This window comes from Phalacrocorax carbo, chromosome 1 (assembly GCF_963921805.1).
Source record: "Phalacrocorax carbo chromosome 1, bPhaCar2.1, whole genome shotgun sequence".
NCBI classification, from domain to species: domain Eukaryota; kingdom Metazoa; phylum Chordata; class Aves; order Suliformes; family Phalacrocoracidae; genus Phalacrocorax; species Phalacrocorax carbo.
In genome coordinates, this window is record NC_087513.1 from 85,556,032 (window position 1) to 85,582,202 (window position 26,171).

General features: G+C 42.7%; 1 protein-coding gene across 33 annotated transcripts in view; it reads right to left on the reverse strand.

The window, feature by feature from the left end:
- LOC104053595 (rap1 GTPase-activating protein 1) overlaps nucleotides 1-26,171 on the reverse strand; it is a 94,826-nt gene that overhangs the window by 40,398 nt on the left and 28,257 nt on the right. For 11 of the 33 annotated variants that reach the window (XR_010374985.1, XR_010374980.1, XR_010374984.1 and 8 more), the window contains exons 2-11: nucleotides 23,149-23,242; nucleotides 22,664-22,699; nucleotides 16,941-16,988; nucleotides 15,809-15,847; nucleotides 15,520-15,711; nucleotides 14,784-14,858; nucleotides 8,173-8,276; nucleotides 6,636-6,714; nucleotides 6,301-6,354; nucleotides 6,128-6,211 (exon numbers count right to left, since the gene is read on the reverse strand). Coding sequence is in view for 30 of the 33 variants with exons in the window: in XM_064463807.1 (XP_064319877.1) it covers nucleotides 6,128-6,211; nucleotides 6,301-6,354; nucleotides 6,636-6,714; nucleotides 8,173-8,276; nucleotides 14,784-14,858; nucleotides 15,520-15,711; nucleotides 15,809-15,847; nucleotides 16,941-16,988; nucleotides 22,664-22,699; nucleotides 23,149-23,242 (805 nt within the window). In the remaining 3 variants the exon portion in view is untranslated. The other 22 variants (XM_064463883.1, XM_064463892.1, XM_064463856.1 and 19 more) reach the window with 15 other exon arrangements.

Consider the following 26,171-nt stretch of genomic DNA (forward strand, 5'->3'; position numbering starts at 1 on the left):
ATCCACTTAAGGCAAGCTTCTATCCTTTCTCTTTACAGTGTACAAGATACTACAGACCTTGTTATTACATTTAAGCTAAGAGAACTGAATCTTTGTGTTTTGCCTCAAGTACCGTGGGATCTGAGGGAGTGTGCTGGTTTTGGCTGAGAAGGGGTTAATTCTCCTCACTGTGGGGGTCGGCTACCTTTCCAGCTTCCCGCGCTCTGCCGCGGGGCGGGGGGAGTGGGAGGGGCAGGGCCATGGTGGGGGCGGCTGACCCCGACTGGCCAATGGCAGGTTCATTCCGTACCATGTGACACCATGACCAATATATTGAGGGGGGGCAGTGGCAGCGCGGCGTCGGGTCGGCGGGCGGTGAGCGGCTACGGCACGTGCGGTTTGTTTCGGCGGTTCGTTCCCCCTCTCCCCTCCCTTCCCCCCTCCCCCGGGGCTTTGCGCCTCTCGTTGTTCTCCTTTACCTTGTATTTCTACTGTTGTTTCTTTTAATTTTAATTATTAAACTGTTCTTATCCCAACCCACGAGCATTACCCTTCTGATTCTCTCCCCCATCTACCGGTGGGGGAGTGAGCGAGCGACCGTGTGGGGCTGAGCTGCCGCTAAACCACGACAGTCTTTTTGGCACCCAATGTGGGGCTCAAGGGTTGGAGATAACAACAGCTGCTGGTCACAGCACCATGTTGTCCTTTTTGCAGTTGGTGTTAAAAATCGGTGTTGGTTTGTTGAGTCTGCTGTGTTCTGCTGTGATTAGTAATGTTTTGCCTACAAGATTTGTTATACAAACACTCGTTTTCAGCTTTATCTGGTATTTGGGGTTTTTGCTGAAACCGTTACTGTACTTCGGATACCAGCTTGTTGAGGCAATTAGCAATTATACCTCCTCCTCTGAGAGATTTTATATGGAGGAAATACAGAATAGTACCTTTGCAACTTTGTTCTATGATGTCTGTGCCTTTGTTACAACAACGTTTTTGTATCTTGAACATCCTTGGGTGGTTAAGGTGCACTTATTGTTAGTTTTTGGGCATGTTGTTTTGGTTTTGACTAAGCAACTTAAGAATATCACCCAGAAATCTGCCCCGAGGCTTGATAGTTACGAGTGGCAGGGCATGTGGGATAGCATGGGCAAATACCTAGGGCAGTGGACACCCCCAGTATTTTGGAGTTTCACCCCCGAACAAGTGCAGAATCCTAAAAAACTAGTAGAATATTTGGAGGAAGTATGTTGTTATGCTGGGAACTCCAGAGAGACACCGATAACTGCAACATGCTGGGGTCTGGCCCATGCATACCGAGCCCTGTTCAACAGTATTCAGTGCCCCCAGGGGGAAGAGAATGTCTCTGGATTGAAATGCAAAGTGACTGGCACTGTAGACAATCCAGCCCTGACAACAGGCACTGCAGCCACTCAAACCCCCACAACAAGTACCCGAGCTAGCTCAGAAAATAAACCCGTACCAGTATCAGTTGCCCCCATACACAAGACGAAAATACTGGAAGCGGACATCAACTCGTTTAGAACGGGATGATGAAGAACCAGGGCCATCGCGGGGAGAGGAGGGAGAAGTAATAAATGAAATAGAGACCACCCGATCCCTGTCCTTAAGCGAGTTGCGAGATATGCGAAAAGATTATAGCCATTGTTCAGGTGAGCACATTGCCACCTGGCTGCTCCGATGCTGGGATAATGGGGCCAGTAGCCTGGAACTAGAGGGAAAAGAAGCCAAACAATTGGGATCCCTTTCTGGGGAAGGGGGCGTTAACAAAGCAATTGGAAAAAAACCACAAGCCCTCAGCCTCTGGAGGCGACTCCTGTCTGGAGTGAAGGAAAGGTATCCCTTTAAAGAAGATGTTACATATCGCCCAGGAAAATGGACAACTATGGAGAAAGGCATCCAGTATCTAAGGGAATTAGCTGTGTTTCAGGTGATTTATGGTGACATGGACGATCAACGGTCATCCAAAGATCCAGATGAAGCCGAGTGCACACGACCCATGTGGCGGAAGTTTGTACGGAGCGCACCATCTTCGCGTGCAAACTCATTGGCAGTGATGTCCTGGAAAGATGACGAGACACTAACGGTGGCAGAGGTGATTGATAGACTTCAGGATTACGACACAAATATCTCTTCCTCACTTGTCTCTGCTGTGGAGAAACTATCCCAAGAGGTCCAGCAACTCAAAGAAGATCTGTCCTACTCCCCACCTCGACAGAGCAGTGTCTCAGCTGTTAGGAATAAGCGTCCTTTGGCTCAAAGAAGGGGATACACACCACGGGCCACCCTATGGTTCTACCTGCGTGACCACGGAGAGGACATGATGAGGTGGGATGGCAAGCCTACTTGGACCCTACAGGCACGAGTACATGAACTGCAAGGAAGAACAGTCACTCAGGGAGGCTCTTCCAGGAAAGCTGGTGCTCCAGTTTCCAGCGAGCAGGTCCCCAGACAGAGGAGTAGAAGCGCTGATTTTATTTCTAAGTGTAATAGAGGGACTCCTGATTCACATTTACAGGAAGTGAGTTGTGACTGCCATGATCAGGACTAGAGGGGCCCTGCCTCCAGCCGGGTGGAGGAAAGGGATAACCGGGCTTACTGGACTGTGTGGATCCGATGGCCTGGCACGTCTGACCCACAGGAGTATAAAGCTTTAGTGGACACCGGCACACAGTGCACCTTAATGCCATCAAACTATATAGGGGCAGAACCCATCAGCATTGCTGGAGTGACAGGGGGATCCCAAGAGCTAACTGTATTGGAGGCCAAAGTGAGCCTAACTGGCAATGAGTGGCAGAAGCACCCCATTGTGACTGGCCCAGAGGCTCCGTGCATCCTTGGCATAGACTACCTCAGGAGAGGGTATTTCAAGGACCCAAAAGGTTACAAGTGGGCTTTTGGTGTAGCTGCCTTGGAGACAGAGGAAACTGAACAGCTGTCTACCTTGCCCGGTCTCTCAAAGGACCCTTCTGTGGTGGGGTTGCTGAAGGTCAAAGAACAACAGGTGCCAATCGCCACCACAACAGTGCACCGGCGGCAATATCGCACCAACGGAGACTCTCTGATCCCCATCCATAAACTCATTCACCAACTGAGGAGCCAAGGAGTCATCAGTAAGACCCACTCACCCTTTAACAGTCCCATATGGCCAGTGCGGAAGTCTAATGGAGAGTGGAGACTAACAGTAGACTGTCGTGGCCTGAATGAAGTCACTCCACCATTGAGTGCTGCTGTGCCAGACATGCTAGAACTTCAATACGAACTGGAGTCCAAGGCAGCCAAGTGGTATGCCACAATTGATATTGCTAATGCATTCTTCTCAATCCCTCTGGCAGCAGAGTGCAGGCCACAGTTTGCTTTCACATGGAGGGGCGTCCAGTACACCTAGAATCGACTGCCCCAGGGCTGGAAATACAGTCCTACCATTTGCCATGGACTGATTCAGACTGTACTGGAACAGGGAGAAGCTCCAGAACACCTTCAATACATTGATGACATCATTGTGTGGGGCAACACAGCGGAAGAAGTTTTTGAGAAAGGAGAGAAAATAGTCCAAATCCTTCTGAAAGCTGGTGTTGCCATAAAACAAAGTAAGGTGAAGGGACCTGCACGAGAAATCCAGGTCTTAGGAATCAAATGGCAAGATGGTCATCGTCAGATTCCAATGGATGTGATCAACAAAATAGCAGCCATGTCTCCACCAACTAGCAAAAAGGAAACACAAGCTCTCTTGGGCATTGTGGGTTTTTGGAGAATGCATATTCCAAATTACAGTCTGATCATAAGCCCTCTCTATCAAGTGACCCGGAAAAAGAATGATTTCAAATGGGGCCCTGAGCAATGACAAGCCTTTGAACAGATTAAACGAGAAATAGTTCATGCAGTAGGCCTTGGGCCAGTCCGGGCAGGACAAGATGTAAAAAATGTGCTCTACACTGCAGCCGGGGAGAATGGCCCTACCTGGAGCCTCTGGCAGAAAGCACATGGGGAAACCCGGGGTTGACCCCTAGGGTTTTGGAGTCGGGGATACAGAGGGTCCGAAGCCCACTATACTCCAACTGAAAAAGAGATATTGGCAGCATATGAAGGGGTTCGAGCTGCTTCAGAAGGGGTTGGTACTGAAGCACAGTTGCTCCTGGCACTCCGACTGCCAGTGCTGGGCTGGATGTTCAAAGGAAACATCCCCTCTACACACCATGCAACTGATGCTACGTGGAGTAAATGGGTTGCACTAATCACCCAGCAGGCTCGAGTAGGAAACCCCAGTCGCCCAGGAATCTTGGAAGTGATTATGGACTGGCCAGAAGGCAAAGATTTTGGATTATCACCAGAGGAGGAGGTGACACGTGCTGAAGAAGCCCCACTGTATAACAAACTGCCAGAAGATGAGAAGCAATATGCCCTGTTCACTGATGGGTCCTGTCGCCTTGTGGGAAAGCACCGGAGATGGAAGGCTGCTGTATGGAGTCCTACACGACAAGTAGCAGAAACTGCTGAAGGAGAAGGTGAATCGAGCCAGTTTGCAGAGGTAAAGGCCATCCAGCTGGCCTTAGACATTGCTGAACGGGAAAAGTGGCCAGTGCTCTATCTCTATACTGACTCCTGGATGGTGGCAAATGCCCTGTGGGGCTGGCTGCAGCAGTGGAAGCAAAGCAACTGGCAAACCCATCTGGGCTGCTGCATTGTGGCAAGATATTGCTGCCCGGGTAGAGAACCTGGTTGTAAAGGTACGGCATGTGGATGCTCATGTCCCCAAGAGACGGGCCACTGAAGAACATCGAAACAACCAACAGGTAGATCAGGCTGCCAAGATTGAAGTGGCTGAGGTGGATCTGGACTGGCAGCATAAGGGTGAACTATTTCTAGCTCGGTGGGCCCATGACACCTCAGGCCATCAAGGGAGAGATGCAACATACAGGTGGGCTCGTGATTGAGGGGTGGACTTGACCATGGATATGATTGCAGCGCATGTGTCACATTCGTGGATAACCTGTGCAATAAAGCAAGCGAAGCAGGTAAAGCCTCTGTGGTATGGGGGACGATGGCTGAAATATAAATATGGGGAGGCCTGGCAAATTGACTATATCACACTCCCACAGACCCGCCAAGGCAAGCACCATGTGCTTACAATGGTAGAAACAACGACTGGCTGGCTGGAAACATATTCTGTCCCCCATGCCACTGTCCGGAACACTATCCTGGGCCTTGAGAAACAAGTCCTGTGGCGACATGGCGCCCCAGAGAGAATTGAGTCAGACAATGGGACTCATTTCCGAAATAGCCTCATAGACACCTGGGCCAAAGAGCATGGCATTGAGTGGGTATATCACATCCCCTATCACACACCAGCCTCTGGGAAAATTGAGCGGTACAATGGACTGTTAAAAACTACACTGAGAGCAATGGGGGGTGGAACATTCAAGCACTGGGATACACATTTAGCAAAAGCCACGTGGTTAGTCAACACGAGGGGATCTGCCAACCGAGCTGGCCCTGCCCAGTCAGAAATCCTACATACTGTGGAAGGGGATAGAGTCCCTGTAGTGCACACAAAAAGTATGCTGGGCAAAACAGCCTGGGTTCTTCCTGCCTCCGGCAAAGGCAAACCCATTCGTGGGATTTCTTTTGCTCGAGGACCTGGGTGCACTTGGTGGGTGATGCAGGAGGATGGAGAAATCCGATGTGTGCCTCAAGGGGATTTGATTTTGGGCGAAAACAGTCAATGAACTGAATGGCACAATGTGAACTGCTATCTAATACTGTGTGCCACCTCTGTGTTGTATCAATGATATCAGAGTACGAGCCTCCCAACCCATGGAAGATCAACTACGAAACAAGCCATGCAGCAGTGATGGAACGATGGCTGACTCGGTATGCAGCAACCCAACGCCACACACCATCTCTCCCACCCTGAAAGACTGATACAACAGATGGAGCCCAGAGTCATGGACTGGGTGAACTCAATGGACATTTTAATGGACATTTTACAGGGAAGGTCCATGAACTAAGGGAATGATGTCTGTGTATTATGTTAAAGGATGGGAAGGGGAGGGGTGGTGGTTGGTACGGTTGTATTGCATCATATGGGACCTGGGCATGGTGTAAATGGTATGGAATAAGGGGTGGAGCTTACCTGTCCAGGTTTCTGGTAGATGACCCCAAATTTGAAGTTATTGCTTATGACATGTTCATCAAATGCAACAATAAGCTGCGAAGCCTGAAGTAATGAAAATACAAATTATCAGTTGGGCATCATTAGCTAGACCTTGGTGGAAAGGGACATACAGACATATCAGAACATTATACCTTGGGGTAGAGGACAGGAAAGAAGCGTTCAACATTCACATCCTCACACAGTAGCTGTCAAGTGAGAGAGAGGGAAACAGAAATGTGATTATCATGTGCCCTAGCTTGCTGCAGGCATGAGAGTGTAGGCACTGTTTATAATTATCTGACAGGAATCCCTTCAGGCAAAAATTCTGAGGTAAAAGTGGAAGAGAGAGAAAAGTTAAGTGTTAGCGTAAAAGGGAAGTATATAACAGTGCTATTGGGGAATAGCAGAAAACGGAAATGGCAGGACAGATGTGAAAATAACTTGAAGAATGAGGCTTTAAGAGTGAACAGGCAAGCAAGAATCTCACCTTTGCCATCTGGACAGCACTGGGAAACTCATTCAGACAGGAAATGGGGATCAGGTCATGTCTGGTGCCAGTCCGAGTCCTGGCACAAAACAAAAAGGACATTAGAGCAAAAGCCAAAAGGGAGACATAAGCAACACTGGCTCTCTAAAGAAAGAGTAGCCATTCCTTCAGATTATCCTTAAAGCAGTTTATTCCAGAGGATTCATTTTAAGCCTGGTGCATAAAATCACTTCTTATTGCTCATCACTTGTTGTGGAGAGCAGAGGAAGACAAAACAGGGATGAGTAGCCTCTTGCTCTTTTGAGTTCTTTTCTTGCTTGAAGAAATATTTTGCTCTTCCCAGCCCACCCTGCCATTTTCTTTCACAGATACCTAAATGTTGACATATAATTCATGGAAACAGTATTATAATGGATTTGTAAGATCATACAATGAGGGTTTGAAAGACTTAAAAGGTCTGTTAGAGACAGCCTAGGAAAGCAGATCTATGCAAAGTATAGAAACCAGTGTAACATTGTTCCAGAAAGCTGATGGACAAAAACTTCCTTTCTCTCTCTCTATAAAAGGAGAGATGCCTTTCTAGGGGAGAAGAAATATTGGGCTGTCAGAGTCCTCTTCAGACGATTATAAACAAGCTATTGAGCAAAAGGTGCTGCATATAAGATGGTATCTTAACAGAAGAATTACTACCCTTTTGTTCTTCACCAGTCTCTTCCATGTAGGAAGGTTTTTGGGCTCAGATAAACATTCCCTGGCACATCTCACAAATACGCTCTCTTACCCCCCTTCCCCCTGAGGTTATTGCTCCACCTGGTACTTTGAAGTGTTCTCCTCTTACAATGGAGGAAACCCACAAGTGATTCTCTTGTAGCTGACTCCTGTGCAAACAGTATTTTCCCTCAGTCCTGGATAAGACTTTGTCAGCAGTAACTGTATGTCAGTTGCTTCCAGTAGCACACTGCCTAGTGGAAGTGCACCCAGTCCATAGTGTGGTAATAAGCTTTTCTGCAGCATGCCTCTCACCTATGCAAGATCCCTCTCTCTTCTTCCTCTAGTTCGTTCAGCAGCTCTCTCGGGGTAATGGCTCTCTGTGGAAGCCCTAAAGGTTATGGCACTTCATAGGCTGCCCTGGGAAGCTAAGGAGTGTTCTAGCTCACCTTCAAGGGACCCTTACTCTAAAGTACAAAGTACAAAGACAGGCCTGGGCGAGGCTGCCCTCCATTGGGGAATCCATATGTTCCTAGAGAGTACTCACATGTCTTTAAGTAAACAGAATAAACACAAAAACCTTTTTGAGGGAAGAACAGATGTTTTCCACACAGGAACTATAAAGATGTGCCTGCAAACAGAACTTCAGCTTCCTGAAGGAAACTGCTCAGAGAAACTCAGAGGAGAAGGCAAAAAAAGGCTAAGAAGGTTCTTTTGCAGTCCTCTCCAGCAGAATGACATGACATTCACACCCATATCTGTGCAGAGGAAGCTCAACGTAAGAGAGACACAGCACAGTAACAAACACTTCAACAACAGGCACTATTACCTCAGCAACAGGCGCAGATTTTCCTGTTTCTCAATCTGTTCATACTTCACAGAAAGTACCAGATAGCCCAAGGACATGTCAGTAGAATAAAAGTTCTGGTGCTCCTGAAAACAGGAAGCCAAAATGCATTATTCCAAACACACTTCCTCAAGTTTACCAGATTTTTTGCATACAACCTGTCACTCAAGATTAGCTAATGTTTTTTTTTTTAACTAGCAATGACATGCTTGAAGACATGTATATGCTGTCTCCCAGCCCCCTTGGTGATCAATGCATGAGCATATCAGTCAAATTTCATCCACTGTAATTTCAGTTCTCCTTGGCTGTCCATCATCAGAAGGACTCCTGAGAAGCATTAGGATGAGAACATTCAGCAACACATTTTGAAAAAATCCAAGTTTCTTGTAAATAAATTAATATCTTTCATGGACTTTCCCAGTATCCTTCAGACTCTGCATGACTAAGCAGTGGCCTCCAGCACATTCAACTGTATGTAGTCATGGGAATTTTCTATACAAACAGTAATGGCAGGATCATTACACCAAATGGTTGATCTCTAAGAGGACTCACATCTCAGGAAGGATGTAGTCATAGCTCCACGTAACTACTTTGCAGATGAAAACTGTTCTCAGCAATGCCACTAACACTGCTTGAGCTTTAGTGAAATGTGCCTCAAACAGAGAAAGCCATTCAGTCAAACAATGAACAATAATGCAAACATTTTCATAAGCTCTATATAGAAGTGGCTGTGGCCACACATTTCTCCCGGGTATACAGCCATGTTCCAATGGCCTGGGTATATCTATACTTATTTTATATATTGAGATATATATAGATACATAACCTCTAACATCAAAAGGTTAAAGTCTTTTGAAAGGGATGTCAACGGAAACAGAAACCTCTAGCACAATGAGAATATTATATAGGTGGAATCATCCAGAAATGCTTAGCGTGCTCCCATCTTCCTAGTGGAAAACCACTTTATGGCCAGTTTTTGGAGCTGGCTGCTACATAAACTCTGACCAAACAAAGAGTTGAGACTGAACTCATGCTTTCAGCAACAGGCCAAAATTATTGGGTTTGAGGTATAACCAGGACAGAGAGACCAATCATAATGTCCTGCAAGGGATCCAGTGATCTTTGGATTAGATTTTATTAGATTAATATTTTAATATCTTGCTGCTAATGAGAACGTCTGTTGAAAGGGGGAGTAGTACATCCCAGTATTTAGCCTCCAGCCTAGGAGAACATGGCGAGATTGGTATGGTGCTTCTGAGCTAGCAATGATGGTAGTTGGGGTAAGATGACTTCTCAGCAAAGCAAAATAATAATAAATAAAACAAAACAAAGAATCCTAACCCAAAATCATCTTAGCCACCCTACTGCAGGCAGAATTATCCTTATGCCTTGGGACCATGAAAATCAGGAGAAAGTCATATAGCAATCTGCTGACAGTGGAATCAGGAATGTGTCCACAGGGATCTTCAGTGCAGAACAGGCAACAGGGAAGAAAAAAAAAAAAAAAAATCATTGTTTGCAGACAAATCTTGGGATTTTCCAAATCCCAGATGATGTACCTCAAGATATCCAGCTGCATTTCCCATTTGTGGTTCTGTAGGAAAAAGAAGCTCTGTCCACTCACTGAGATAAAATGCACATACCTTAATTGGAGCTTGATTCCCAAATTCTACTTGTCAACTGTTTCAGAGGAGAGGTACCAACTGCTCTCTTGTTTGTTGATATATTTTCTAATGATAGTGTTGCCCATCACCAACTTACTTGAAAGATATAATCAAAGTACTCCGCATACGTTTTAGTGTGCACAGATTCTGTTCTGATGTACAGCAAAGGTTTTATGCTGTTACGTTGTAGAAATTATCTCCTCAGCCTAAATGCAAAGCATTTGTCGTCGTCAAATAAATGGAGAAGAGAAATAAAATGCCATTCCCCTGCAAATAATGAATGGGCTGTTCTACCACCAGAATAGCAGTCATCTCAAATCAAAGACAGTCACTTACAACCTGAGAAGACAGTCAGGGAGCATGAAGTCAGTAACCAGTATTGCAAGACTCAGAGGGAGCATCACAGGAAGCACTGTATAAATGCATCCTTGTGCATGACAAAAAAGTGTTATGCAATAGCACACTGAGTGTACAGTTGTACAGTCAGAACTTGCAACATTTGGAATGTGTTCTGTGAAAGGAGTACTCTAGACACAATTAATTAATAATAATGAGTCAATGGGAACACAGTATGTAATTTGATAAAAAAAAAGAGTTGAGTCTGAGAATTGCTTCCTCAGCCTTTTGCCTAGAAAATACAGAAGGTCTTTTCTGTCTCTGGTGGATTGCAACCTCTCTCAACACACCGGTGAGAATGCCTTTTGCTGGGGAAAAAACCTAAACAACTTTTTGTATTAGTCATAGTTCTGACTCAATATGAAATAAAGGTTCATCTAGTGAAATACTGATATCTAGGTGGACATACACATCTTGAGGTCAGCAGACATAAGCCATCCCCCCCTTTGAAAAGAAAAAAAAAAAGTAGTAGTAATAACTAAGACTACAGTCACTACCCTGAACCTGGATGTGACTCAGTCGGCGAGGAGCACAGCTGCGGCAAGGTCATCCTGTGGCTCAGCGCTAGATCGGGACAGGCAAGGCAGTTCCTCAAACCCGAGAAGCCCGAGGGCTTCATAGCTCCTGGTGCTACCATAGTCTACCTTCTGCTGAATCAGACCGAACAAGGGGGTCCTGAAAAAGATATGGTATAAGTAAAGAGCAGCAAACAAGCAAACAGAATAACGTGGCCTCTAGCTGCAGTGTTCAAATCACAGAAGTCCAGTGTGATCTGTCACACAAGTCAATGGTAGCAACTGAACTTATCTGTACATGGGAAGAAAAACTGAAATCAAAGGAAGCCACAAAGGCTGACAGGACAGTTTATTGCTTCTGACCATGACTTTCAGGATACTAACAGATTTTTGGAATGTGAAAAAGATTAAGGTGCAGTAGTCATTGGGACCAAGGGCAGAAAGACAGAGCAGCTGAGGAATAGACAGATTCAAGGAGCAAAACAAGAGCATGCTCAATGGTCAGCTGAAGTCTAGAATCAAGGAAGTCCATAAACCAAATAAGTCATATGCTAGGGTGGATGCCCAAGATAGGCTGTTAAGGAAAAAGATGGCACAATGCCAACAAAAGTCTGGACTAGAAGGCTGGGATAGTAGGAATAGGAGCCAAAGCATGAGGTTAGCTGCAGCCAAAAGTAACATTGAGCTGTAAAGATGGGACAACAGGATGCCTTTTGATAAAACTTCTAAGCCAGTCTCAAGCAGGTGTGACACAATGGGATCTCAGCTGCTTTGGAGACTGGGCTATCAGCTCTGCAGCCAGCATAACCAGGCAGAGCTGCACAAAGGGGTGCAATCTTCACAGGGGAACAGGCACCAGAATTAGCAGAGGTCTTAAGAGCATTGAATTTTTGTCATAGCTACTCTGGCTTGAGCCTGAATGTAATCCTGAGTTTTAAACTGGGACCTGAGTAATAGTTTTGTTCATACATACAATTTCTTCGTTATGACTTTTTTTTTTCCTCTGTGATTGTCTTTCCTTGTAAAAACACATAGGCAACAGAAGGCAGACTGAGTGTCCTTCAATGTAAAACAGCATTTATCATTAGCTGTCCTGATGTTAGGGATAACCATAAAGCCTTCTGATGCTTTAATACAGAAGGTTACAACCTGGTGGTGACAAGATACCCTGGAACTGAGATGACCTGTATATAGGTACAAATTTGTTCAGCCATAGAAGCTGTTTTTGTAACATTTAAGGCAGTCTGAAAGGAAATTCTGGATTTCAGACAGACATCTCTAAAAGCAATTAAGTATCTTCCATGGGGCCAAAGGAAAGACTAACAGAATACACAAGAAGTGCTGACAGTTTGCCTGAGAAATTATACGGCTATTAAGACACTTGGCATGTTCTTAGTTGCTTGGGTTCTTTTTCATGAAAGAGAATTATTTTTCACTACTCAGTAGCAGCAACTGCAACACACATGAACAAGTCAGACAAAAGTAAAAGATGCCTTCCCCATGGGACCTGGTATGTTTCATCAGTTCTTTTAGCAACAGGAGCATAGGAAGCCAGAGAACACTAAAAGATCTTTATAGGATTCAAAATGGGTTCATTAGCCCATTATCTTTCTTCAAGAGAAGTGAAAATTTTAAAAAACAAAAAAAAACCCAAGCCACACCCCACACACAAACAACCACTCCACCAAAACAAAAAAAAACCTGGAAAAACTTGGCAACCTCTGATCACCTGGTAAAATACTGGGATGATTTCATCACTAAAGAAGGAAGAAAAGCAGCTTTGGTGGCCAAATTATTATGTGACGACCTACAGGAAAATAACAACACCTGAACATCCAAACCTATCAACAGTGATAGATAACTAATAAACTTACAGTGGTGAGTAGGAAGCATCATTATTCCAGCAAGCCTTCATTTCATAGAAGTGTAAGGTGGTGTTTGCCAGTCAGATGGCAACAAGGACCTAGAAGCTACTGCCATTGTTATCAACTGCAGAACACAGAACTACTAAGGCTGGGCTGGTACTGAAATAACACAGTAAGGTTGTCTCCTTGCCAGCCCTCCCTGCATCTCTGCTTGGAGACAACTGAAAATCTTGACTGATATCAGCTTGTTGTGGCAGGAAAACAGTGACAAGCTCCAAAACACATGTATTTGCATGCCAGGGAAAATAATCCTGAATATGAGAAGACAGCAGTCTCAGCAAGTCAGAGAACACATTTACTAAAATCATAGCCTTGTAGTAATGAAATAAAATTAGACTTTAAAATAACAAGAGAGATAATTACAAATATACATAATAATAAAAATGTCCTTTGACTGCTTCAAATAGTTTGCACTTCTTTGTCCTAGGTTAAGCTAGAATTTCACACGAATAACTTAAGACATAGTTCTTTCTGCTGAGAGGACTCCACTGAGTCAATTCCCCAGCAGTTCACAGCACTGCAGCAGCAATACTTTAACCAGCACAAAGAAAGGACAGCATAATGGAGAAATACATGACCATATATGAATGCATGGCAAGAATGCTTCTCTCATCAGCACTGTCAGCTTCAAGTGCTTGTGAAATTGCACCCTAAGATTCTTTGGCATTTCCAATGTATACCTTTCTTAAATCCTTCCTGACTTCAGGCTACTTCTCTTTATTATAGTTTCGAAAAACAACATAGACATTGAGTAATTCCCACAGTATAAGACATACTGTTTTGCAGCCTTCTTCCTACAGGCAAAATGAATCTTACTGTGTAATCATCATATAAAATATAGGCCATGAAACAAAGAAAAGGAACTGAGCTGTGGCTTGTATGCCCTAGCACTTTTTTTTTTGTTGTTGTTGTGGTTGTTTTATAGGATCTGCTATAAGGTGTTCTGCAAAAAGCGTCAAAACAGTTGTCCAAGTTTGACTGACCTGGTATATGCACACCCACAACACAGTCATGCATATTAAGTTCATAATACCGCACATACTCTAATCTCCCATCTTGCTTAAAGGATATTCCCTAAACCACTGGCTATGCCTCTCCCATCAGACAATACTTACGGACTCTTCTTCAGTTAAGAATTGTTTGCAGTTATTCAAAGCATACAAGAGACCTCTCTTTACCTTTCTGAAACAACATTCCCAATGTTATCAGCAAGAAAAGGACCCAATCCACACAGCATCAAAATCACTGGTCTCTCTTAACTTTGAACTGAAGAAGTACTCTGTGGGATAACTCTGAGGTCTTTCCTTACCTAAGCCTTTAAGCCATCAGTAAAGACATGGGTAAAGTTTTCTGTGACAAGAGTCCTGTTCACCTTGTTCTTTTCTGACACTGGCTTGCTCAAAAACTTGCATGGAACACAGACACACATTCATGGCAATGAAGACAAAGAATAAAACACTGGACACTGTAGAAAAAAAAGAATATAGGCGAGACGAGTTTTTCTGTAGTACTGAAGCAGAGATGGTTGGGCACTTTGCAAATGTATGAAGCCCGATGGAATGGAAATTCCTGGATCTCACTTGGAAGGAACCAAAGGTCCTGCTTTAGAAGGGGCATGGACAAGATGAGCTCTGGACATCCCTTCCAACCTCAACCATTCTGTGATATCAGGTCAGCAGGGAACCCTACAATTGGACTGAAAAAAATCATATCCCAATTTGCCTCTCATCCTAGCTGGCTCTGGAAACTTTGAAGCACAACCCTAAATTTACCATGACAGAAAAATAATAACAATTGGCATGCTGAAGGCTTCCAGAATGTCACAGGATAAATGCCATTAACAGATTGTACAGCAGATCTGTCAGTCTAGAGAGGAAGCCTCCAGGAAGGGTACTTTACATATAGATTATATTAATATTGGTTTCTAGTGTTGCATACTACACAAGATCATTCAGACAAGTCTAGCTACTGCAGAACAAGTCCCCAGCACTGCCCAAAGCTCCACCTCATTCTGGTTTTGAACTTATTATGCCGTCACAGAGGGAGACAACAGAATAAGATGCAGTATGAGTATACCTGTCAAGCTTTCTTACCTCCTTATGCCATGAACTGAATCTCAGAAAATACCACAGGTTTGTTCTCACTTGTTCTTGATGTTTAGTATCATCCTGTAATCCAGTTTAGGAATCAATCAATTCCCTAAACAGGCCAACCCAGATGGACCTTAATGGCCAGCCAACAAATATCCACTTAATGAGGCCAAGCTCTGTCCCCCTGTCAGACTGATTTTTTTTCAAGTCAGGCAACGCTTAGCAGCAAACTTACTTAAAACAAACAACTATAAAACACATTGTCTGGTTTCTTCATAGACTTTCTCTGGTGACCATATTTGCTACTTATCCACACCAAGAAAAATGGACCATTTTTCTTACTACTGAGGGGCTTGCACTGTCAGTGCTGAAGTCTGCTCTGAAAATAATACCATCTCCATTTCCAGTATTATTACACTTTTTCCCCCATGTCATCCCAAGATTGGTATCTGTCCAGGAGCCCCTCAAAAGAGCTTCTTAATCAAATATAAGCATTCCCTGTACAAACACCTTCTTCTGTTAATGCACAGAATGATACACATATCACAAGGGGACAGGACCAACCTAACACACTGCTAGCCATATGATAGTATGTACCTTATTTACATTAGTTCAAGGCATCATGAGGAATTGAAATGGAGTGGCTGTGTATTTATTTCTAAGTTCATCAGGAAAAGCCTGAGACACATTTCAGCCTTGAGGCTGGGTGGGCAGAGAAGGCTCTGAAGATGACCCTTACCTTCCCCAGAAAATGTTTGCGGTACAGCTTGGCTGTAGGGTCACTCTCCAGTTTCACTTTACCACTCCAGGGAAAGGGTATGTCAGACAGAGTTGGACTCAAGCTGGAGAGGTTGTGGCTGGTCCCTTCAATCCAGTAGCCCCCAAACTGAGGTAAGATAATGAGAGGATATGGCCACCCTTTCTGTAAAACCTATTCAGAAGGACACAGAACATGAAAGCTGAAAGGCCAATAAGCTGAAAGGCCAGTAAAGTCCAAGGAAAAAGAGAGGAGAGCAGTACTAACTCACCTCATGGATGCTGGGGTAAGGAATATACTCCTCTTCTGTCTGAAATCAGAAGAGACCATTAGCAAAAGTGCATGACTGTTTGAAGGATCATGCTCTCATCATGGCACAAACTGTGCCCTCAGCATCAACTCTGCCCTAGTCCATTTTTAGAATTTTACTGTAGGATTTAAGGTTAGACTCCATTTCCTAGCTCTCAGCATTACAATACAGAACTTTTAGAACAAGAAATTTAGGAGTCAGATTTCACCCACCTTCCTCCTTGAAACTACACAGAATACAGGCATGCAAAATGAGGAGGTAGTCAAACTAAAGGCAAGTCGGATGAGGTTAGGAGAGAGAACCTTTCTGCTTTCCTTCCACACAGTGTTAGGCAGCTGCAGACAGAGTTGACAGTAGGGATGGCAGAAGCAGTACTCTATTTACAATAAGATCAAGGTTGTGTCATCCCATAGCTAGACCTGTGATATACAACTGAGCAGTGCTGAGGCACGACTGCAACAATAGGAGTATCTGAGCCTCTTCATGCCAGCTGGATGCACTTCCATCACCACAAAGAGCATGGACTATCTCTGTCAGAATTGAGCTATATCAATTCTCAAGGAGGGGTGGGCGGGAGGGTTTAAGGTCTTTCCAAGATGGAATTCAAGGTCAAGGTTGATCTTAAGGTTACTCTGCCTGAGCTATGACTGAAAGAATGGAGAGGAAGAGTTTAGAATTTAAAGATGGGAATCTGTTCTTATTGGCCCAATATTAAGGGAAACAGACTGTCTTTCTAGCAGCACCTATGAGTTATAAAGCAGACTACCAAAATAAATGCAATGTGGTTTCATAAATATTATTATAGCTCTTAAACTGAATAAAATTTAAGAAATTATTTAGTCAAAACTAAGATTTTAGTAATATTAAACGCTTATTGGTACCACTTAAATTTGAAAGAGGGAAGTATTGATTGTTTCAGCTACATAGTTTCACCCTTTTGTGCAGCAACTTCAAAAATAAAACAACAACCAAGCATATCTTGGCCTGTTTGTAGGCTCCCAGTTCAGTCCCAAGATGAAAATACACTGCAAGCCAGGTCAGTTATTATCTGCCATTCTTAGCAACTTAGGAGGCAACAATGACTTGACCTGACCTTGAGAGGAGCCGGAAGGGAACATCTTTGTTCATCCAGATGACTCCCCTGGAAATAGAAAGTCACAGACAGTGAATCCTACATTTCAACATGTCTGTTCCACTTACCCTCTGTGTCCTTCTCCATATCCCAAATATGCATATTTTGTCTGCCGCTGTATAATCTTCTATTTTATGCAAGTTTGGAATAAACAGAAGGAGTAAAGCTAGAACTTGGCCAGTCCCCTAGTTTGGCATTAGAACTTAAAGGCCCCCCACTTTACTTCTCTTAAAAAGCAGAAAGCTGGAAGAAATCAAAAGCAATCTCCCAAACTTATTTTCTTACTTAATTCTCTAATCTATTCTCGCTACTTTACTTCCCATCCCAATCAATAAAAAAAGGAAGAGGTAAAGAGAGAACGTGGAAGAACAGTATTTCAGACCATTCATTCCTGTTCTACTCTTCCCCCTCCCTTCAAGATACTGTCAGGCAGAGCATTGAGAACCTCAGAGTAGGGTTAAGAGAAGTAACAAACACTTGTTTTGAGGATTAGGGCTGGGTAAGAAGACTTAAGCAGCTTATGTGGCTTGCTTCCATCCACATAAGCAAACAAATCTGTCTCCTAGAGGTAAGACAGAAAATCAGAGCCTCTCTCCATCCAGACATCTGACTAACGCAACAGACTCCTGCAGGCAGTAACGAGCCACATAGCAAAGCCCTGCACATCTGCTTTCCTAGGCACCATTACTGTGAGATGGGTTGGAATGACAGGGCAAAGCACTACTGGATGCCTAGTTTCTTCCTGAATCAGCATCTGGCATCCAGACTTGATTATTTTTCTTAAGGCTATTCCACCCTCTGTCTTCTCACCATGGCAAGACTAGCCCATTTCCACCACACTTCTGTAGCAGAAGCACACAGGAGCAGGAAAATTTTAGTGAGGACAGCCCCAACATAAACTGAGCAGAGGCCCAGAACAAAAGAAGCCAAAAAGATATGGGAGCCTACAGGCTCCCATAAAATGATGGCCATTGTCCAAGTGGGCACCAATACAGACAAAAGAGTAAGAGGCAAAATTTGCCTTGTCAGATAGGAAGCTGAATACCAGGATTTAAGTTGCAGCTTTCTCTTATACACAGTACATGAGTATTCAAATACTGCCACCTAAATCTTCTAACTCTCATACCGGAACACAATGCTGAGACTACATTTTTATACACCATCAGTGACTGCTTAATGGAGCAGCTAATCAGGGATTCAACATAGGATAAGCAGCTCTTGACTTTGTTCTGAAAATAAGCAGGATCTAATTTATAACAGCTATGTCTATGCAAGTATTCTACAGTGAAACTAGCTTGTAAACTCGTCCCTGGTAGATACATGTATATCTGAGTGGAGGTGTACAGCAGATATTTAAAAGGCTCACGAGCAAATGTTTGGGGCCAATGCTCCAACCACATAGGGTGAAAAACTGCTAGAATAGCACCAACATTAACAGTGGGCAATAGCAACACTAAATGGAGGACTAATAATGATCAGGATGCTCCTTGCAGGCGCAAGAAAAGAAAAAGAGAAAAAAGACATCCATTACACATAAAAATAAGGTTATAGAAAAATGAGAAAGCTCATTAAAAGAACCTAAAAATGAGCCATAAAAAAAAGCTAAACCTTCGTGAAATGATGAGGAGCCAGACCTTGAGCTCATGACAAAGGCATAAACCTTCAAAAAACTCTTAAGAAACACCAGAAGTAAACCAGAGTGGCTAAACTCCAGGGTAAGGGAGACTAGCAGTAGATGCATTCTTCGTAAGTCTGAAGTTGAGTTCAAACTCAAAGAACAGAAATAACAACAAATTTTAGTTGGTTAATCATAGAAACATAGCAAAGCAAGTAAGGAACAATCTGCAGATAACACAATTAAGAGCAAAGAAATTATTTTCCTTAACTATATTAGGAGAAAGAAGCTTGTCAAAAGGTCTACAGGATGACATAGGATCAAACTATAAAAGCTGAGCTTAAAGAGAGTTACACACACAGCCCCCCCCCCCAAAAAAAAATTTTTTTCTTCACTTTTATTTTCAACAGAGGAGCCTGAACAAATAGCAGCTTAGAAGTATTCTTCATAGAGAAACGTCAGAAGATCTGTTTCAAATTGCAATGTCAGTAGGCAGCAATGAAAAAATGAACAACAAATTACCAGGACATGGTAGGTTGTGAAACTGAGATGAAACAGAGGCTGACAAGTGATCTTTGCCTTTTGCAGAGATAGTACTAGCCATTTTGCATTTGGGGAAGTCATAAAGCTGAGAAAGTGGAGTGCATGAAATATAAATGCAAATGGATGTTTTGTTGATGTGATCTGGTCACTTGTAAACCTAGTGTGCTGGAGCTCATAAGGAAGGCTACGTTCTGCAACAGGGGTCTCAGGAACAGTTCTTTGCGGCAAGAAAGTTCTGTGCTCTATCTGAATAGGATTGAGACAGGAGACATTCAGGTACAAAGCAACCCCAGCCTTCTGGTACAAACCGTGGAAAGTAGCAGCATAAATCTGCTATGCACTGGGAGATTTCTGCACACAGAAATCAAGGTTGGGAAACTGCAATTTTGTAAGTTCTGTCTTCACTTCCTTGGCATTTCTGGCAGATCTGACAACTGCAACAAGTTTCCAGTTTCAAAGGAGGACCTGGTAGAAGACCAGTATCTCAGACAGGCCTAAAGGAAAACTTCTTGGGCTGCTGTAAAGGAGGTGCTGTTTGTGTCAGAGCCTTTTCAGAGAGCAGAGGAACATGCCAGCATGTTCCATGACTCTGCACTGTAAAGGAGCCTGGAAGCAGAACTCATAGGCCTAAATCCACCAACCTCTCCTCTAGAGTGAAGCTTAAGATACTTTTAAAGATCTAATGCAGCCCTGGCCCATATAGTCCAAAGCTTTATTTTAGAGGGTAAGCAGGACCACAGGGAACTTAGAGCAGAAGCTGCTGAAGTGTCAGAGCATGGGCAGAGCAACTGGTTGATGAGCACTGCCATGCCTCAAAAGGGAGAGACACAAACTACAGCAGTCTCAACCACCTACTAAGACACCCTTCCGGTTTGGCCCAGTTTGGCTTGCAGCACTGCCTTTAAGCAAAGGCTTTCCTTCACTGTCTCCCTGGGTAGCTTAGTGGAGATAGTATCAATCTGGGAATCTGATATTCCCAGGGAAACACGTGGCCTCAGCAGGATGAAAGAACAGACAGCAGAGGAAAAAGCTGTCCAGACCCACAGCTGGGTCCAACATAGTTTAACAATGCTAGGATAACACATGTTTTTTATGGGGAAAGAGCAGTGCCTTGAGGGGACTAATTCAAAATGGACTACTTAGATATAAAATGGGGCACAGGAAAAAAAAATACAAAGGTAGTTGTGAGAAAATAAGACTGAAGGATAGGTTGAAACTGTACAAATGCAGAATAGAGGTAGTGAACATCACACCATAAAAAACAAAGGCAGGTAAGTGAAGAGGGGTTGGTTATGCAAGTATGTAAGACCTAAAATATCTGGGTTCATTGGCTGAAATTCAATTTGCTTGCTTTTCAACTGCTTGCACTGCAGAGCTATCTAGGAACAATGTATTCCTTAGTGTCCTTAAAGTATTTACTGTGACTTCACTAGGTCTGTATGCATAGAACAAAGCAGCCAGTAACCCATTCACTTCAAGTAGTTATTAATAAGAGTAAAAAAAAAAAAAAAAAAAAGAGAAAGGCAAACTTCATTCCCAGATCTCAGGGACAGGTTTCAGTTTAAAAAGAGAGCACAACTTTACCTGTTAATTGATCACACATAACAGGAAATGGCTACGTTAAGTTTCAGTCAAACAATTATACTCCAATCCAATCACTAAAGTACTCAAAAACTAATTCTGTCCTATAGCTTTGTTGTTGTTATTTTACAGGAAAAATGTCCAAGCCTCCTATTTTGGCTTTTACTCGCTTGATTGCTAATGAAAATCCTATATTTAATTTTCAAGAATAATTCAATAAATCTAAACGATAGCCAGAGACAAATGGAAGGAAAGGGAAAGCAAAAACAAACAAAAACAAACAAAAAAGAATAAAGAATTAGTAAAAATATGAAGAAAGATAACAAATAATAGAAACAACTATTCGGGGGGAGTTCTTTTCAAAAACAACTCTCTTCCCTTCTTTCAGAAAATTGCTGTCATACTTAAGCAGCAGTTATTAATCCTCCTAGTGCAAGTGAGATGACAAAACAAGCTAGATTAAAAAAAAAAAAAGAAAAACACAAAAAAACCCAAACCCACCGCTATACAATCTTAACAATGGGCAGCCAAGAAACCAATATAGTTGCAAAATTAGGTGGTATGTATATGATGGAAATTCTCATCAGCTCCTTCTGCTATGTATGTAACTAAAGAGGTCCAAATCCAGTGAGAGCCAGTTTTCATATGGTAAACTAGGAGCTGAGAAACACTGAGAATCTTAAGCAACACAGCCTTCAGTAAGGGACATCTGCTAGTGATTCTTCTTTACACAGACTTCAGAAGGCCTGGAAAGGATTGTCATACCTTTTAACATGTTCTTGAACTGAACAAGAAGCTCTGCACGCTCAAGCTTACTTTGTAGCACAGAGCTAAGGGAGCTAGGCACATTTACAGAGCCTGTTACTCTAAAGCACTGAGCATATACCCCAAACATAGTCTGGGTGTCAGTACAGTGGTTTCAGGGTCTGTGTCTATCTACACATGAATATATAGAAGATATACCTTTACCCCCTCTTTCCCCCACTTCTCCCTTCTAGTCTGCCAAGTAGTACTTCAGCCTCATAACTCTGTACTCAGCATTTTGCTGCTACCTTCCACCTCCTCACATTTACAGTCCCACCAAAGTCCTGCACTTCCCTCACATCCAAAATCTGATCACCCAAATTCTAAAAAAAAAGTTAATTGCTTCTTATAAGTTTAATTCCTGCACATAATAAAAAGCAGGCATTGCGTGCCATGTACATGTTATGTTAGCTCAAAGTTAACCATAGCATTTTTAAGAAAGTGTATTACTCAGAGAAAATATTGGTAGTCTGTAAGGATGCTCTGAGACCAGATAATCTGAAAAATTTAGTTTTAAAGATTTTGGTGTTAGATATATAACATATTATTATACTACTATAGCTTTATTTGGTAGGGCAGGGTTGGTTTTTTTCCCCGTTTTACTTTATTTTAATTTTATAATGTAATATATGCAACTAAATGCATGTATTTCCATATGAGAATTGAGCTAGAGTCCTCCTTTCTTGTGCAAGTTAAAGACAGGGCCTACAATAGTTATTTATTAAACTGTTTGACCTTGCTGAATGCAGTTATGTTAACATCCCATTAATCACCTGTCATTAGCAGCCGCTACCTAGTGGAAACATAGTTTCGTGAAGAAGATGCCAGAGATACCTAAATGCAGTTTTGATTTTCTCTCAGAATCACACTTCTGCAAAGAACAAACAGGATTACAGCAAATTGTGTCTACTCCTTCCATCATGCTTGTTGGAAAAACACACACAGGAAAATGCTTTTGAAACTGCATTTAAGAGTAGGTATAGCAGCTTGGGCCTAGGAGAGCTAAATATTCTGCAAGCCCAAATTAAAGGGTATTGGGAGTAAAGTGACAAGACAAATAGCAGCTGATTATCTGTTTGATTATCTGTTTTATGAAAAAAATCAAGAGATCCCAAAGTCTGACAGAATAACTTCTCCTTACCTGCATTTTTTCAATCATCTCAAACAAGTCCACAGTCTGTGAAAAAGAAAAGACAATGGGGAAAAGAATTTAACATTTGCAGAAGCTAACGTTATCTGCTGTGGTAACATAGATATTGAAGGAGCCAACAACTCCTTCCATGTTTTGGCACAGAAACTGCTTGCTCACTGAAGACAAGATGGAATCATTCTTCCTTAACTGACAATTCAACTGGGCAAATTGTCTTCAGCTTGCGCTGCAAAATCTTGACCTGGAACCTGATCAGACAGGTATCAGGAATTTCTCTCTTTCAATGGGTCAGACTACTGACTTGATACAGTATAGCATAAGAAATGGTTAAATGAACAAGTTTAGGATTCTCATGGAAGTGGGCAACTATAGGTATAACACAGACATGCACATGAGCATGCTTTCAGTCATTTCTTCCGCTCAGTGTTTCATGGCACATTCCAACCCTGAGCCAGAGGAATGTGGACTGCCTTTACCTTGTTGGGGACAGCAGGAGTGAGAGCACATGGAAAGCCTTGGGTGGGATAGTCTATAACATCACTGAAGCAGCACACCCCCTCCTCAGACTTCCTGCAAGAGACAGGGGCAGGAAGGGGCAGGGGAAGGAAAAAGAAAAACTTCTAACTCTTGAAGAGCGCAAGATGCCAGTACTTCCTTGCAGTGCCTGCTTTGCCTTCTGCTTACTCTTCCTGTCCCCAGACCAATTCTTGCCCACAAGGAACCTGGAATCTCATAAGGAATGACTTGAGCTGTCTTAGCTTACCACTCACCACCTACAAACATCCTGGATGTAACAGCAAAAAATGTTCTGGCCCCAACTGCTCTCTCTGTGTTCAAACACACTATTTTCCTCAAAACTGTCATGTAAGTGCTGAACAATCTTTTTTGCCAAGTTCATCCTCTATCATAGACTGCAGCAGAATAAAGATGGGTGTCATAGAAAGCTTTGGGATCAGATCCCAAAACTGAACCATATTAAAAGATCTGAAAGTTCTGAAATATCACTGAAATCAGCACATACAAAGGACAGCCCTAGTTTCCCTAGCCTGGGTATTAGTCTCCAAGACAGGAGCATAACAGTGATGGTGCCAGAACTGAACTGATACATGCTACAGGAGAGATGCAGCCATAGTTCTGTGTTGGCACTGCTGGTAAAGCCAGTGTGTGCATTAGATGGGCTTTTGTCTGCATGTCTTCTATTGGAATTATTATTATTACCCCTGCTGGAGCAACAATGTATACAAACAGCAGCAGCACTTATTTGATTTCATAGAGAGAAAACACAAAAATAACACAAACAATACACTGTAGTTTAAAAGACTTGCCCATTGCATTATGGACAGTCTCACTGCTAGCTGCAGCTCTCCTACCGTTAACTAATAAACTTTCCATGTCATTCACTGATTTTACTAGCAGTCACAACTGGGGTTTAAGTCATGGTGAATGTCACATAGGTGGAGCTGGGAACAAAGCCCAAGTTTATAATACAACAGACAAGGTTCATCCACTTTGTAACCCAATCATTAATTGTTTGTCATGCGAGGACATAATGCAGTCATGAATTGTTATGCTCTAGCTATTAAATGTGTGACTCCTACTGCTTCTATGCTAAGAGATCAGTACCTGTAAGTCACACAGACTCTTGCTTTGAACCCAGCATCTACATTCCCTGTTGGATAGAAGTATAACATATTTCTGTAATCATGAAGCTACACTCTGTTACAAGCTCCAAGAATCTCTATGCCCACCAATTCTCTGACAACTCACAATTTATTTGAGTAGCCCAATGGCATCATGTAACTTCCACGTAGGCTAATCTACTCGAAGTAACATAATGCTTCCATCCCACAGAACCCAAATGAGAGAGATCTGTGTAACATATCTAAAGATTAAATCCATAATATGGATAATAAAATGGGAGGAAAGATGTAGGAGTAAGCCTTGACATCCTCACATAAGTATCAGAATAGTTAGATGGCAAATGTATTTTAAATTAATAGTAATATTATACCAACACATGCTTTACTTCTCATTTTATTCATTTACTTGAAGCATGTTTGGCACCAACAAAATCTATGTCCAAGGAAGTACATGAAAGATTTTCATTGTTTCTTTTAGAAAGCTGAAGATTCAGTTCTGTGAGCTCTAAAAAGGTAATACCTTAATTTTTTCAGAAACTAGCCATCTCCAGAGAAGTGTAACAGTAGAACTTTCGTGCAACTGGATGCCCTGGGGCCTTGTTGCATACTACAGTGTATTCCTTTGGCTGTCACTGGTTTGAATCCTGAAGCATTCCATGAAGAGTAAAATACACACCTGCATCATGAAAATCTGGCAGTTCCTACATAAGGTCAGTGTGGCCAGTCCTGCCCCTATCCTCTCACCATAAATTCATTTCTACGCTTTGGACTGAGCTGAGTGCTCTATGCAGCAACTGCTCTGTAACATTCGCTCTTAGTATAGTTTTATTGTCAAAATGTCTCTAGCAGATGCCAAAATCACCAGTCTTATACATTTAGAGATGTTCTCAGTTCTGTAAGTATCCCAGATTAAGAATGGGCTGAAGGACTTCAAAAAAAAGAATGCCATAATGACTTAGATTTTGTTAACTTTTACAAAATATCACAAAAATTTGGGGTTATTGTAACTACTGCTTGAAAGTCCATTTGTGAATTTTGAACTTCTGAAATGAAAAGCGCTAAGCTTTCTCTACAGAAAGAGAACATACTTCTTTTCAAATTGGAACTTCAAACTCTTTGACCACAAAAAAGCAGAATATCAGCCTGAAAAACAAAAGCAATTCTGCAGACCTGGAGAGGAATATGTAATACTTGCTGAAGCTTTATTTTTAGGAAATGGCAACAAGGGGAAACAAAGTGCCTAGACAATGCTAAAGACTAAACTAGGATTTTACTAGTGACAGTCACCAGTGCATTAATTTCAAGCAGGTAGCCAAACTAAAAGTATGCACTGCTGATACACTGCTAAAGACTCCACTCTCAATTCTGAAACAGTGCAACAAGCACCTGTTTGCAGACCTCTAAGCCACCATCTCCACACACATGACTCTCCTCATGCCCTGTATTCCCATCTGGCAGCATCCTCTGCTATTTCAGTACTGGGACCTCTCTATACAGCTCTCTCAAAATCATTCCCATCTGCTATAGCTGAGACAGTCAAATAACCAAGTCAATGCAAGTATTTGTTCTGAGAAAAACACAAATTAGCCTTGACGTATTTCATATAGCCTTTCATCCACCTTTTGTAAGTATTCCAGAGGCAAAGGGGATTTGTTGTGCTCTGAAGAGACAAGTGCCCCAAATCCTCCAGTAACTATTTTCCTGAAAGCTCACAGGGAAGCAGGTGTACAGCTATTGTAAAAACCTCTGCTAATCTGGAAGCCTTCTAGTAGGAGAAACAATAAGGCACAATTTGCAGCTGATTATGGAACAACAGTACAATAACTGGCATCCCAGCCTAATGAGTGTATTCTTGCAAC